Source organism: Hypanus sabinus, chromosome 14 (genome assembly GCF_030144855.1).
Source record: "Hypanus sabinus isolate sHypSab1 chromosome 14, sHypSab1.hap1, whole genome shotgun sequence".
Lineage (NCBI taxonomy): Eukaryota > Metazoa > Chordata > Chondrichthyes > Myliobatiformes > Dasyatidae > Hypanus > Hypanus sabinus.
In genome coordinates, this window is record NC_082719.1 from 64593874 (window position 1) to 64610256 (window position 16383).

At 35.8% G+C, this 16383-nt stretch overlaps 1 protein-coding gene across 2 annotated transcripts in view; it reads right to left on the minus strand.

The window, feature by feature from the left end:
• The window catches only part of kif2a (kinesin family member 2a), a 113723-nt gene that overhangs the window by 14218 nt on the left and 83122 nt on the right, over nucleotides 1-16383 (minus strand). Inside the window, exons 10-18 of one of the 2 annotated variants that reach the window (XM_059989334.1) lie at nucleotides 16053-16143; nucleotides 13145-13208; nucleotides 12926-13017; nucleotides 12210-12352; nucleotides 10978-11182; nucleotides 9008-9118; nucleotides 6896-6963; nucleotides 4233-4349; nucleotides 918-1065 (exon numbers count right to left, since the gene is read on the minus strand). In XM_059989334.1, coding sequence (XP_059845317.1) covers nucleotides 918-1065; nucleotides 4233-4349; nucleotides 6896-6963; nucleotides 9008-9118; nucleotides 10978-11182; nucleotides 12210-12352; nucleotides 12926-13017; nucleotides 13145-13208; nucleotides 16053-16143 — 1039 coding nt within the window. The remainder of the gene's footprint in view (nucleotides 1-917; nucleotides 1066-4232; nucleotides 4350-6895; nucleotides 6964-9007; nucleotides 9119-10977; nucleotides 11183-12209; nucleotides 12353-12925; nucleotides 13018-13144; nucleotides 13209-16052; nucleotides 16144-16383) is intronic. The other variant, XM_059989333.1, reaches the window with a different exon arrangement.

Here is a 16383-nt window from a genome sequence, read left to right on the forward strand (position 1 = left end):
TACAGAACAGCTGGGTACATGACCACAAGAAACAGCAGAGTTGTGGATACAGCTCAGCACATCATGGAGACCAGCCTCCTCTCAATAGACTCTATGCTTCTCAGAGCACAGTAAAGCAGCCAGCATTATGAAATACATCACTGAATAACTCTCTCTTCTCTCCTCTTCCATTGAGCAGAAGATACAAAAGCTTGAAAGCTGATACCACCAGGCTTAAAGACAGTGTCTATCCAACTGTTATCATTTTCTCCAACAGACCTCTACTAAACTATGAACTCTTGAATCTCACGATCGACCACGTTATGATCTTGCACTTTATTACAGCACTACACTTCCTCTAGCTATTACGTTTTACTCTGCTTTATTATTTTACTTTGTTCTAGGTCACTGCAGTGTGTATTAACTTGACCTTGTATGGACAATATCCTGGGGCATCTGACAATAATAAACCAATACCAGTATCAAGATAAAAATCAGATGCACAAAACATCAAAATTTCTCAGAAAGGGTGGAATGAAGCAAAGGAAGAATTTGAAAAGGGATGACAATGTTACAGTTAACGCAACAGGTACTGCAGATCAAAACTCAAACTGCTGGAGGAACTCAACAGCTTGAGCAGTAGAAGTGCAGGAATATTAACAGTCAACGTTTCCAGTTGTAATACTTCTGTCGCCACTGTTGGTCAATGTATGCACAGGATGACATATAAACAATTGGGAAGTAAGTGCTAGTAATTCGCTAGAATATCACTTGGATTAAAGTGTATTTAACTATAAGGAGATACTGGACAAACAAATATTTTCATTGGGGCAACAGAGGCTGAGGGGCAAACAGATACCACTTTATACCACAGGGTACACATTGAACAAATAAAATTAATAATAATTTTCTCTAACTTCAATGGTTAAAAAACTCACATTTTGTTCACATAGCAGTTTCAGATCATCTCGTTGAGGAGAGCTTCCAAGACCCCACTGTGCTTCTAGTGCATCAAGCTGACTTGGTACAAGGATATTGACCCGCCCTTCTCCTGGACCATTCTGATCCACAACTAATTCTTTCACTCTAGATCAAAAACAGGTTTGAGGCAAGGGGAATAAAAACAACAGTATTTATTTTTAGGATTATTTCTTCATTAAAAAGATTTCAAATATATAGCCTTCATAGCCTGTACTAAAAGGACTGGTAACTTTATAATAATGTCCTGATAAAATTACAAAATTTAGATTAGAAGGTGTGCTATAACTTGTGATTTAACAAACAGTAAAAATCCAGTTTTTAAATTTGTTTTCGAAGAAAGTTAAGCTCCAAAAGCAAAGGTGAGCTTTTGGTATTCCGGAAGACCAGAGAAAAACAATTAAAATTATTATTTACATACTATTTTTCAAGTGACCTTCTAATATTACCAATTAATTAATGGGCAGTCTCCTCCCCTATTGTAGGCCAGGTTAATCCATGTTTAAATCTACCAGTACACACCCTTTTGACTGGACATAAAGTCTTATGCCTTATTCCTAACTTAAACTTCCATTATTTCAGCCCTATATTTTATCATAACAGAAGGAAATTAAAAACATTCTCCTGATTGTAGAGGTTTGTGTCAAGCTGTCAAGTTAAGGTGGCCACAGCAAGTCGGATTTCTTCTCACTTGTTAAAGTTTTATGTTAACTGTATTCCTTCTTTAAATAGTCATCTAGCTGCACTTGATGATTTATGTTAACATGTATCAATGACTGTCCCCTCCTTGCCTCAGTCATCAAAATATATTATACTTCTAATGCAAATGAAACAAAATATAGACCCAGAATTTTAAAATATAGGAGCAGAATTAGGCCATTTGGCCTTTCAAGTCTGCCATTCAATCATGGCTGATTCTTTTCTCCTCTCCTCAGCCCCAATCCCCGGCCTTCTCCCCATAACTTTTGATGCCATGTCCAATCAAGATCCTATCAAGCTTTGCCTTAAATACACACAATGACTAGACCTCCATAGCTGCCTGTGATAATAAATTCCACAAATTCACTACCTTTTGGCTAAAGAAATTTCTCTGCATCTCTGTTCTAAATGGACGCCCCTCTATCCTGAGTCTGTGCCCTTTTGTCCTAGACTCCCCCACCATAGGAAACATCCTCTCCACATCTATTCTGTCTATGCCTTTCAACTGTTGAAAGATTTCAATGAGATTGCCCCTCATCCTTCTAAATTCCAGCGAGTACAGACCCAGAGCTATCAAATGTTTCTCATATGATAACCCTTTCATTCTTGGAATCATCCTTGTGAACCTCCTCTGAACCCTCTCCAATGCCAACACATCTTTCCTTAGATCAGGAGCCCAAAACTGTTCACAAAAGTCAAGGTGAGGCCTCACCAGTGCTTTATAAAGCCTCAGCATCACATCCCTACTTACTTATTCTAAACCTCTTAAAATGAATGCTAACATTGCATTTGCCTTCCTCACCACTTACTCAATCTACAAGTTAACCTTCAGGGTGTTCTGCACAAGGACTCCCAAGTTCCTTTGCTTCTCAGATTTTTGGATTTTCTCCCCAATTAAAAATAGTCTGCACATTTATTTCTACTACCAAAGTGCATGACCATGCATTTTTCAATACTGTATTTCATTTGCCACTCTCTTGCCCATTATGACCTATGATTTGACTAAATTTATAATGAGGTAAATGAAAATGTTTGTACTCTACAAGAGAAATAAGAGGAGGTAATCTACATTTGAGAATATATTTTGCATTCTTGCCAACCTTCTTGCCAATAATGATTCAACAACATAATTCAATCAAGTCAACTATGACATGTTATTTTCAAGAAGTGGAGAATAATAAACAAGATTAAAAAAAAACACAACAACATATTCTAGTTTGTTGATGCTACTTAGCTGGCTTGCATTGTAAAAATTGTTAAGAGAATGCTGGGAGACTGAAAGGTTTCCCAGTTCAGAAGGACCCAAACTGTGCATGAATTCCTCAGAGCTAATATACAGATACAGCAAGCTACCAGGAGAGCAAATTGTATGTTGGATCTCACTGGAATAGAATTTGTTCTGGTGAGACAACCCCAGAATATTTAGTTCTGATTAACCTATTTAAGGAACCTGTACTTTATGCTTGTGTTCAGAACATAGCTGCAATAGAAATACTGCCCCAAATGTTCAACAGAATGATTCGTGGGATGGATTGTGGTGGGGGGGGGGAGAGGGGTGGAGTGGACATCTTCCTAAAATTCTAAAAGAATGAGAAGTAATCTCACTGAAACATAATATTGTTACAGAGCTCAATAAATGAACCAACAATGTTTCCTCTGGTTGTGATGTCTTAAGCCAACTGCCAATCTCAGGATAAGGAGAAAGTTATTCAAAACTGTAATGAAATGTCTTCACTAAAAGCTGTGATTCTTTGGAATTATTTGTCCAACATTGCCATGGTGGCTTAGTTTCGGAGTATATTCAAGACAGATGTTACCAGAAATTTTGGGTTTTAATGTTATTAAAGGAAGGGAATTAGTGCAGAAAAATGGTACAGGCCATTCATTATATTAGTAAACAGAGGATGTATAATGCACCAAAGCTCTACTTATGTTCCTTATGTTCTTATATAAATTAATAATTTGTAAGTAAAATTAATTTGTCATTTTAATCTACCACAGTTAATATTAAAAATAAATACAGTATAAACAGTAATTAAAATGGTATAAATCTCAACTGAGTTCAAAAGTAGCACTTTATAATAAAAATAGTAAATTTAGCAAGGGGCCAGTGGGACTAAGACTGCTTCTGGTTTGATTAAATAGTGAATACAAATGCAATTTGTGCAGGGTTCTATCCAACAAACACTATAAGCACTGTCCTTTAACACAAAGCAGAAGATGCATTCTCACACATTTTAATAATATCGCAAAGTACAAGTTTCTGATCTAGATTTGTATTTACATAGCCTTTAAGTCAGCCAACAAATCATTTTGAAAAAAAAATCATTTTGAAAATTACACTAAAACAATGCAAAAACTATTTATTCTACCTTCCAGCAAATAATGGGAAAAATGAAGAAAATATATTTTATAAAAAAGTGTTAGTTAATAAAATTAACACACAATTTGGAATAACTGAAGAGTTAAGTGTTTCAGTACAAACTGGGAAGGTTATATGGGGATGGGGAAAATGGCGGGAGGGAGGATTGGAAGGTCAAAGGAGAAAGTAATGGAATTGACAGAAAGATATAGACCTGGTAGGTGAAGGAGGGAAGTCATCATAGTCGAGGTAGGTAGGAGAGAGGTCAGATCGGCTCCCACCACCTTGCTGAAAGGGAATATCCGAGGGACTTATTCCAAACTCCTTTACTCTGCAGTAGTAAGCAAACGTGTGAACAAAGAGGAAGGAGGAAATTTCAGTCAGGAAAGAACAATATAATTAAAAACTTGAATGAAAGATCACCTGTTGAAAAATACTCCCATTTTAACTCAAGAATTTGTGGATTTCTCTTTTCAATTTAAACAAAAGTCTGAAAGAAACAGTTGAGCCAGTTATGAAGATGAAACTAGAAAAATTGTGCCAAACATTCTAAATAGCCACAACGGCAATATCTGGATGTTAATGACACACTGCCTAACACATGGCATTTAAATGTCTCACATACAACAATGGAACACAAACAGAAATTAAATATTTATACAAGAATTCAGTGGGGACCTGCCAGTGTGAGGTAACAGATGACTAAAGGCAACAAATGAAGTACTATCTATTCAAGATGTGCCACAGGAATAAGCTGTATAATTATAGGTCTATGGAGATGCAAGGGACTGCAAGTGCTGGAATTTAGAGCAAAAAACAAAGTACTCATCAGGTCAGGCAGCATCTGTAGAGAGAAATGAACAGTCACCATTTCAGGTCAAGATGCTCCATCTGGACTATATAAGAAGTGAGAGGAAAAGATGGAATACAATCTGACAGGTGATAAGCAGATCCAGGTGAAGAAAGGTAAGTAGCAGCTGGAGAAGAAAGGGTGGAAATGGCAAAGAGGCTAGGTAGTTGAACATCAGAAAGTGTTGCAATCAATGGAATCTGATAGCAAAGGGTATGTGAAGGAGAAACTGGGTAGACTAGGAGGAGAGAGAAAAGGACGGAGTGGGAGCAAGTGTGCTGAAATTGAAGAATTTAACATCCCTATTGTCAGGTTGTAGATGACTCAGGTGGAATATGAAATGCTGTCCCACTCTTCCTCTAGTTTAGATTACAGGTCTACGAGTCTAAGATCAATGGTAAGGAAGTTATTGGGGGGAAAGGTCAAGGTTAAACGATATTGGAAAGGTAGGAAGATAGTCATCATACTTTTGCAAAGGAGAAGTCCTATCTGATCAATTTGATCAAATTTCTCAGAGACAGAACATGATGTTTGGAAGTTGTTTTTATGACCACAGGATGACTGTTGGGACCCTTAATACTTGCTGCATATACTAATGATTTGGAATTGCTTATAAGAGGTATGAATAATAAGTTTCTGGATGACACAAGAAGTAGTGGTGTTGTTGATAGTGAGAATATTCTTAGGCTTACTGGTGATATTGTTCAGTTGGTAAAATAAGCAGAGCAATGACAGATGGAAGTTAATTCTGATAAGTGCGTGGTGATGTAATTCAGGAGGTGTAACAAGGATAGGTCATCACAATGAAAGGCAGGGTCATGGCATTGACAATGAGGATAGACAAGTCCAAGAATTCCTGAAAGGGGCAGCACAGTTAGATAAAGTGCTGAAGGTAAATTATTGGACATTTGGCTTCATTTGCTAGGGAAGAGAATATCAGAGTAAGGAGATTATTTGACAACAGAGTGAGCCCACAGCCGGCTAGACTATAGGAAATACATGATTGTACTGGAGAGGATGCAGTGGAGAATCACCAGGAAATTGCATGGAATGAAGCATTTTTTTTTTAGTTATGAGGACACACTGGATTGGCTATTTTTCCTTCAAGCAGAGGAATGGGGGGGGGGGTGGAAACTGAGAGTAGATGAAACATTTTTTCACTAAGTAGAATTGTCTAAAACTAGAGGACAAAGATTTAAGACAAGGATGGGTAGTTCAAGGGAAATCCTAAGAAAAAAAATGGTCACTTAAAGGGTAGTTGGAATCTGAATTGCATCTACTGCCTAAGGGTTAGATGGAAACAGATGCTCACAACATTTAAGAAGTAGGGCACTTAAATTACCGAGGCATAGAATATAATGGATTGGAGTTGACCTGGTATAGCTGAAAAGTCAGCAATATCTTAAATGGTAGTGGCATTTTTGACCATTAAAATTAAATAGACATTGATTATGTCTACTTTGTTTGAAGATTAAAGGATAAAGCTAAAGGTATGGAGGAACAATTCAAAAAGACTTAAAGATTTATAGGAAAGCAGGAAAGAGACCAGACTTGAGACGATGTCACTTGTGTCCAAGAGTTTTCAGGAATCAAGAGCTGTGAGCTATTCATCAACTTTTACCTATAAGCCAGTTAATAGGATTTTGTACTTAATAAACTTTCACTCTTTTTTATAAAGTACTAGTTATAGGTTATTTTGTTGTGTTCAAGAATCACTCAATTCTTCGACACTGGACATGGGAACCATAAAATGATTTCTCACAATACAATTTATTGAATATACTATTCAAGGCCTTGTTTTAATATCAATTATTGATCCAATATTCAAATACAACATGGTCCAAGTGAAAAACACATTAGCAATCATCACACTACAAAAACAGCACAACACCAATATTTACAACTTTTACTTAAGGTTGGTAACCAATTCCAAGAAATCTAAACAATAATTTTGTTGTTACTGAAATATTGGAATGGAGATGGCATTTTGCTTCATATACATTGTATTTTTAGAGGAAATAACATACCTGTTTGCATATCTAAGTGTATTTAGTGTGTTCTCACAAGAACCCATCCCTGGAGAGATAGTAGCAATCTATGAATAAATGCAAAGATTGAGGAAGACATAAAACATGCGTACACCAAGCAAAAATATTGCATATGTATGAAGATTCACTAGTGAGTAGTTCATGGTTTACTTTAGAGTAAAAAGTAATAGCAAACTGCTACAAAATACTGTTATTTCAGATAGAAATTCAGCATCATTCTAGTTCAAAATAGATCAGTTAACATCTATAATTAAGAACTGATAAATGTTTAAAAACTGAGACAACAGATATTGGTGGTTAAACATATTTTAAACTAAATAAATAAAAACATCTATAATTGCAAATTTAAATGTATTAACAAGACAAACAATCAAGTATTATTGTTGTGTAGGACCCTAATTATATGTCACACATTTCTTGCTTTATAATCATTTTCTGTTCTTCAAAATACTGAACTGGTGGTAAAGCACTTGGGTCAACATTGGAATGTGAATGAATGATGCCTTTAAATATATTATTTCTTTATATTCTATAGAACAATTTAATAACAGCAAAATAACTCTTAACAAAAAATGCTGGAGGAACTCAACAGGTCAGGCAGCATTTATGGAGAAAAATAATGTTTCAATCTTAAGACTTTTCTTCAGGACTAGAAATAAAAAGGGCATAAACCAAAATAAAATGGTGGTGCAAGGGGGAAGGAGAGAAGCATGGACTGGGCAAGTGATAGGTAAAATCAGGTGGGGCGGAGGGGGAAATAGATAGGTGAGGGATGGGCGGAGGGGGAAATGGATGGGTGAGGGTGCTGTGGGAATGCTGTGAAAAGCTGGGGAGTAATAGGTGGAAGAGGCAAAGAGCTGTTAAAAGATGGAATCTGATTAGATAACAGTGAACCATGGAATTATGGGAAGGAGGTGTGGGTGATGGGCAGATCATGAGGGTGGGAAAAATGGGTAATTGGGCCAAAGGGATACTAGAAAACAAAGTGGGGAGGTGGTGGAGGAACAGTTCAAGCACTTTTACTCTGAACACACAAGTTGAGGATAGAAACAGATTAGAGGAATAGTACCTCACAATACTTCTTGACAGTCTTCAAACTGATGGCATTAATATTGATTTCTAGAAATCATTCCCCTCTGTTCCCCCATTCGTCATTTCCTCTAATCCCTCTGGTTCCTTTACACCTTCTCGTTACCCTCTCACGACCTGCCCATCAGCCACCTCTTCCTTCCTCTGACTGACCAACTCCTTTCCTTTATTCCATGGCCCACTTTCTTTCCAGACCTGATGAAGGGTGCCAGTTCAAAACATTGACTGTTCATTTCCCTCCTTATTGAGTTCATCCAGCATTTGGCTCTATTGCAGCATCTGCAGTCTTTCTTTTGTCTCAACAATAACTCTCAAAGCTGAGTTATTGCTGTTGCAAAGGATGTTGTCCAGTAAAGATTTTCTGGTGCAGTAAATATGCCAGTGATTATGACTATGTATTATTAATTATGACCAAGTTAACTGTAATAGCGTAGAGAGAACCAATTTTTTTTAAAGGTTCTATCACAGTATCTTTCCTGAGTTAATACTCCTAGTTTTAAAAAGGATCTAGTGCTTAAAAAAGATCTAGTTCTACTTTTATCTATTGAATTTTAATAATAATTTATTTAATACTCCTAACTTTTATCTAATAACCTGTCAAAAAATTGTGGCATCAAATAAAAAGTAGAATTGTTTTGTTTCTGCTGTGAGCTCTGTCCTTTAATCCATTCTTCCATGTGCAAGACCATTTACATATAATAATGAAGAGCTAACAGCTCACTTCAATCATATCTCAAGATATCCCTAAAAAACAAATTAAACTTCAGATTTTGGAATCTGAAACAAATGTACAATGAACCCAGCCAGTTAAGCAGCATTGTAGAAAAAGAAACCAGTTAAGAATTCAGGGCAAAGACCCTTCATCTTAACTACTCAAGATATCATTATCTTCAGTAAAATACCGGGTGAATAGAAAGAAAAATGATTTACACTAACTCCAATAACTTACTGGAGTATACCTATTTGCTTTGAACAGATATAGTTTAAAAAAATGTGACTTACCATGCAAGTCCTGGAGTTCTCTCCTATAAAAGAATCTCTAAGCACTTGAGTAAGTTTACTGGCTCTGAACGGGGTGTGAGGTTTGTTTCGACCCAAGGCACGGATACATTCCTATAATTACACAAAATGGATTATTAACGAGAGATGCACAGACTACATTAAATTTCTGGATAGAAGTACTTTTTGGTGGAAATTCTAGAGAGAAATACCTTATAGCAGAGGGATAAATAGCATTGTTGCTTATTCTTCTCACCTCACAAATCTAACATTAACTTTAAATAACAAGTTGGAAACAAGTAATGCATATTACAACAATCATGCCTATAATTACACTTCCAAGGATTCCAAATCTCAAACTTGTGAAACACAAGGTAGCTGTAATTAAAATCTTCCTTTTATGGAAAAAATGCATAGGAACAGGAAAACAGACTAGAAGAAAAACTATTGCAGAGCTCAAAACAAGTTAAATGGTCATTGACCATGTTAGAAAAATGCTAAGTCTGATTGTGGCAACTTTTTATGTCGCAAAGGAATGATTTGCAAATCTTAAAAGGCTGCCACAACTGTACTTAGCATTTCCCTAAATTCCCACTTAGCATTAATTTTGATCATTTAAGTTTCTTTTCTGTGTACATGAGCAAAATCCAAAGTGGTTACTCATACAGGAAAAGCAGGCTTCACAATACACACGTACACTACAAGACTTCATAACAAGATTTGCATCCAACTTATTTTGAAATGAAGGTGGGATGGAAATTTCACTGCAAGATTTGCAGTTGTTATTAGTGAAGAACAATCTAACACACCCAGCAATGTTCATAAAATATTATATCATACCTTAAGAGAAACACAGGTGGTCAGGGGTGAAATAAAGAGCACAAAAATAACAAATGTAAAATTTTGGTGGTTAAAATTAAGGAACAAACTCAGATATTTTATAAATATGTAAAGGAAAAGAGGTTAATTGAAGCCACATCAGAGCGTTAAGGGAAGAATCAGAAAAAAGTATATAACTTTAATAAACACTATAAATCTCTTTTAACATAAAAGGCAAAATGATATAGATCTTGATATTGAGGAGGAAGAACGTAAAGTATTAGAAAAAGGATACAGAACTGCAAAGGAATAGGCCCTTCCACCTACAATGTCCTTGCCAATTCAGACTACTCCCATCTTCCTGTAAATGGTCTACAGCACTTCATTCCTTGAATGTACATATGCCTGTCTAAATGCCTTTTAAATTTAAACTCAGAATGAAGGTAAACAAGAGAGATTCTGCAAACGCTGGGAATCTAGAACAACACACACAAAATGCTGGAGGAACTCAGCAGGTCAGGCTATTTATGGAAATGAATAAACAGTCGACATTTTGGGTCAAGACCTTTCTTCATGACTGGAAAGGAAGAGGAAAGACACCAGAATAAAAAGGTGGGGGGAGGGAACGGAGGGCTAGCTAGGAGGTGGTAGGTGAAGTCAGGTAGGTGGGAGAGGTAAAGGGCTGGAGAAGAAGGAATCTGATTGGAGATGAGAGTGGACCATGGGAGAAAGGAAAGGGGACGGGCCCCATGGCACCAAGTGGAGGTGATAGGCAGGTAAGGAGAAGAGATTAGAGGCCAGAGTGGGGAATAGAAGAAATGGGAAGAGATACAAAAAACTTGGGAGCTGAAATATTTGTTAATAGGATAATTAGAGGGGATTTCAGGACTTTTGTCTTACGCAAATAACAAAGAAATCCTGGCTTTAAGTAAATATCTAGAGGAGCATTTGAAAATCTAGAACCCACAAAGTTTTAGATCAAGAACTGTTAAGTGAGGTTAGCCGAAAATTTGGTACTTTGTGCCAGTAATTACCATAATACAAAAAGTTCAAATAAAAACTTACAATCATACGGCTGGCTTACAAAGTATCTAATAGGCAGCCGTAATTTATATGGACCTATAATAAAGATAAAAGTTGTTTCTTTGCATTACCTTGAGTGCTAAAAGACTCTTGTTAATTTCAGCCCCTTCAAGTCGCGTCTGTCGATCTGCACTGGAGGTGTCTGCACCCCTTTCATTTCCAGCCAGGTCTATTAAAGAAAATTTTCCATGCATTTTCCCTTTTCTGCGAAGAATTATCTGAAAAACTGCATGGCTTCTTGAAGAGTGAGCATTTGCAGAAGTCTGACCAGATGTTCTAAAAGGATATTGAAACAAATACTAAATTAAGGAATATTTGCAAAACTTACCGCATTATGACAAACAGCATCATTTAAAAGTTCAAGGTAAATTTATCAAAGTACTTGTAGGTCACCATATAATACTCTGAGATTCATTATCTTGTGAGCATGCACAACAGAATCAATGAATACCTGCACACGAGACAAACAATCAATGTGCAAGACAACAAACTGTGCAAAAACAAAGATTAAAAATAATAACAATTAAGCAATAAATATTAAGAACACGTTGAAAGCTCCGTAAAAGTGAGTGCATAGGTTGTGGAATCAGTTCAGTGTTTTGGTGAGTGAAGGTAACCCATCTGTTTCAAGAGCCTGATGGTTGAGGAGTAATAACTGTTACTGAATTATATTCTTTTTTTAAAAAAGCTACAATACAAATGAATAGCAATAAAACTTTTATAAAATTCAAAAAGGAGTATTGTCTGCAACGACTGGTTGAGGAAGGCTTATAAATTTACAACTGCTAGACATAACTTTGGCAAGACAAGATTCACATCAAATTAGCTAAAATCCATAGACCTTCATTGCACTATACACATAAAGTCTTTGCAATAAATGATCTAGCTCTTTCTACTAGTTAATAAATTGATCATTAAGATTTTAATACATCTGGAAGTCCTTTGCTTGAGTAAATAAATTTGTTGATAACACCCAGGATCAATATTACATTTTCAGGTACAGGCTTACATCAAAACATTTTATTTTGAGTATTTGTTTTATTTCTTTTCAAGGTCATACAGATACACATTAAAAACCTAGTAAGCTCAGTGATTATACTTCAAACAGGTACCCTTTCAAAAGCATCCCAATATGTAGACTGCCAAGGAAAAGCTGGGCACAAATTTTATTTTGCCTGCTTCTAAATTTGATAATAAGCAGCTTTATATACAAAAATGATTTTCATGTTTTAAAATATTTTACTTCCATGACAAAGTTCAACATATATAAAATACAAAAATAATGCATGTAAGGAAGTCTCACCTGCAGCTATTACCAGCTTCAATTAGTTTCAATACATCTTCTGTACATTTAACATCTCGCTCTGAAAGTCCCACTACCTGAACCTGTTGCTTACCATCTTCCAGCACTCTTAGCTTAGCCTTTCTATTAAGTAAGTCGAATACCTGGATAATACAATGCACCAGATAAATTATTAACTGTACAGAGGGTTAACTGAAATTGATCAATTCTGCTGAAATAATTCAAATTAAAACAGCACTGTATATGAAAAAAAAATCTGAAGAATAGCTATTCAGTTTTTGGCAAAAATCTTCTGAAGGAAAAAAAAACAATGGATGCTGAATCATTAAGAGTATTCAAAAGGTGGAACAAGTAGGATTTAGCTAAAATAAATTGATAACAGTGGAATAAGGGGTCTAACAAGAAAATACAGCTTAAGTCAAAGCACTAATGAAGTCATGAGTTTACAGAACTGTGAAACAGTCTCAGGAGCTATTCGGTCTACAATTTTAATATAATTAATTAAACGTTCTGTTATCAAAGTATAGACAATTTAATAAGCACATTTTTTATTTTGTGTACTAACCATATTCGTGTTAAAGTGGAAGTTTAAAATATCTACAGATAAATCTTGAACTGCTACTAAGAGTAGCCATGTTCTGAAACAAAAAAAGTCTTTCAGTTGGGAATTATCAAGTGTGTCAAGAACTTACTGAAATTTGAGAAAGCTCATTTACCTTGCCACTGTAAATTTCAAAAAATGTTGCAAACACTTGGAGTTCTATTTTTCTGTAATTTGGCTTCTTTAACATTAGAAAAACATCCCGGGCTGTAAAGATGAAAATAAATAGTAAAATTCAAATGAAGAAGGAACATTAAATCAATAACATTTAAAACAAAATTGCTTTGGCATAAAAGTATATGACTTATGTAAAATTACATGTTAAAATATTTACCTGCTAATGCATAAATTCCCTTAGAACAATCCTGATTTTTTCCAGTGAAGTCACCACCCATAGTCTAAAAACCAAATCAGAAAAAAAAAATTGGGTAGAGGAACTTAAACATCATAGGTACATATGTGAAATGAAATCTATGCTAAATTGCAGCATTTTTCTTTGGGAGAAGTTACTACAAATGCATGTGGAAGTAACTGACAACAATTTTATTACAGTTCACATTATTTGAATTCAAGATTCTCTTGCCATATTGCTGTTTAATTTGATGCAATGTTTCGGATTTTGCATCCCCATACCAATATGCTCCTCAGTCATTATTTTTAAAAAGGACATTAATGTTCTTATATAAAATAAATCTTCAATAATGAAAGTACAATCTTTCTCCCTTTACAATATTTTTAAAAATATACTCTATTCAATTGGTTATCTTTTCAATTCTACTGGAAGTTGTTGCTTTATTACCAGCTTGTTCAAAATTATTATTTTTCCACATCTAATATAATCCATGTAAATGTATGTGGTTTATGACTTTCATAACCTCTAAGCATCAAACTGCTGTCTGAGTGTGTTTTTTCAATCAAGTTTTATAATTACTCCACTCAAACCCAAGCCCCATTACTTACAATCCAAAAAGGCATGTGGCTTATTTAATGGCTTTATCTTGTTATACACATAATGAAACAATTACCTAGTTGTTCCATAATATGTATAACCTTCCACATAATTAATTGAGCACAGTTTAGTTTTTCTTCCCATATGTGACATTCTACAATTACGCAAAATTGCAATGTCTTTATAATTTGATTTCGTCAGCATATGGATGATGTTCAAATTGTTGCTTAATGGGCTTCAGATTCACGTGGACTCCCTGACTCTCCCAACCCCTATGGCAACTACAACAGGAAGACTAAGACTATTAAAGCAGTGTAAAGAAAAAAAAGCATTAAAATGAGAATTTGAGAAATATTATATATCTGAAGAAAATTGAGGAAATATTTATGGACAGCTGGTCTGCAACTTAAATTTTTGATTATCAGCAGTTAAGGAAATTTTTTTGTTAAAAAAGTTTCCTTCAAGGAAACTAAATAAGCAATGAACAATAGTACAAGCCATACATGAACACAAAAGATTCTGCAAGATGCTGGAAATCCAGACTCACATATATAAAACGCTGGAGGGACTCAAGCCTGCCAGGCAGCATCTATGGCATCCTTTCCTTATTTGTCTCTAGTACCACCTCTGGCAGCAGATTCTCGGCACCGCCACTTCCTATGTAAAAAAAAACCTGCCCACACTTAACTCCTCTCACTTAAATGCATGCCCTCTAGAATTAGACATTTTGATCCTGGGGAAAAAAATATGCCAGCCACCTACTCTTAACCATACCTCCCATAATTTTACTAACTTTTATCAAGTCTTCCCTCAGCCTCCACAGCTCCACAGGAAACAATCTAAGTTCGCACAATCTCTCCTGACAGGATATGTCTTCTAACCCAGGCAGAGAAATTTATTCTGCACCCTCTCCAAAATGTTCACGTCCCTCCCAGAAGGATGCATGCATACTTTCAACTTGAAGTATGAACTTGAAATGAAGTGTTTATTTACTTTCAACACCACAAAATTATGCAAGAGGCAACTTTATTCTGTACTTCAAATTTTTGATAGTGATTTGTGAATTCTGCAAGGATGATCTTCCAATGCACGATTGGCCATACACAGATGTAACATATGCAACTTGAAAATTTCCTATGGCACAAGCATCTTCAATGAGACAGAGACTAACCAGCATCATGGCATTCAATGGTACTACTAACACTGAGTTCTATCATGATTAGAAACTCAACTGAACTGTCACACAAACACCATGGCTAGAAGAGGATAACCTGAGTTGATTCAGACTCATTTATTTATCACATATACATCCAAAAATGCAGTGAAATGCTTATTTTGTATTAACAACCAATACAACCTAGGGATGTTCTTGGGCAGCCTGAAAGTATTGCTACACATTCCACCGCTAACACAGTAAGCCCACAACGTTCATCAAAGCAACACAAGCAATAACAGCAACAGTAACAAAACAAGCCCCTTTCCCACCTTCCATCTATTCTCACATAGACAGGCCTCCAACACCATTAAAGGCCACCTCCAGATTCCTTGGCCCCAGATTCTCTTGTCCTTCGGCTGGACTCTCAGACATCGGCACGTGACTTCCGGACATGTCAACCCAAACATGCTTTCGACTCCAAACTCAGCAACCTTTCTAGCATCTACAAGTGGGTTGGATCACTGTATATCTAGTTCCAAAAGCTCTTAAGAATCCTGGCACCATTCAGAGCAAAAGGGCCTGTTTGGCTGAAAGCATAACTTTCACTAGTTGTACAACACTTACAAAATGCACTGCAATTACTCACCTTGACTGCTCCACGCCACCACTCAAACCTGAGATCTCTACCACTGAGGGAGACAAGAGCAGTAGGGAGCACCAACACCTCAGAGCTTCCCTTTCAAGTCCTCCCTTCCCAACCAGGAAATACATTGCTTACCCAAAACAGGCAACTCGCTATTAATTAGCTCTATGAAAACACTTTCACATGAAGGACTACAGTTTAGGACAGTGCTCACCAATACACAAGGGAGGGAAATAATTAACTGGACTTTTACAAATAAAGACAAAGAAACTGAAGAAAAACACTAACAGATAATGAAAGGTAACATCACTCATAAGATGTGCAACATTGCTTAATCTAGTATTGCAGAATAGCCAAGTAAAATAAGTTTACATTGAATAGGAAGATAAAAGATAAGCACATTTCTCCAGGATCTAATTAGATTTTTATTTCTCCTATGCAACTGAACAATGCAACTGTTTTAAAACTGTGGGGGAAAAAAATGGATTACTTACATGTGTCTTTCCACTTCCAGTCTGACCATAAGCAAAGCAAGTTGCCATTCCTCTATCAAATATTGTTTCTACCAGAGGTCTAGCTGTAAATCTAAAGACCAAAAATTAAACTACAAGTGTGCAGTCAAAAATTCTTCAGTTATAAGTAATTTTTTCTAATGGAATACAACCATAGATTTCTTTCTTCCAAGAATCTATACTTAAATGTGTATCCGATTTCCAAGTAACTGCAATAGCTTTTTTGGCTACTGCCAGTGCAATTTTTATAAATTCTTTCTGATACTTATTTAGTTTGAGTTTCGGTTTTATCCCTTCAATATCACCTAGTAAA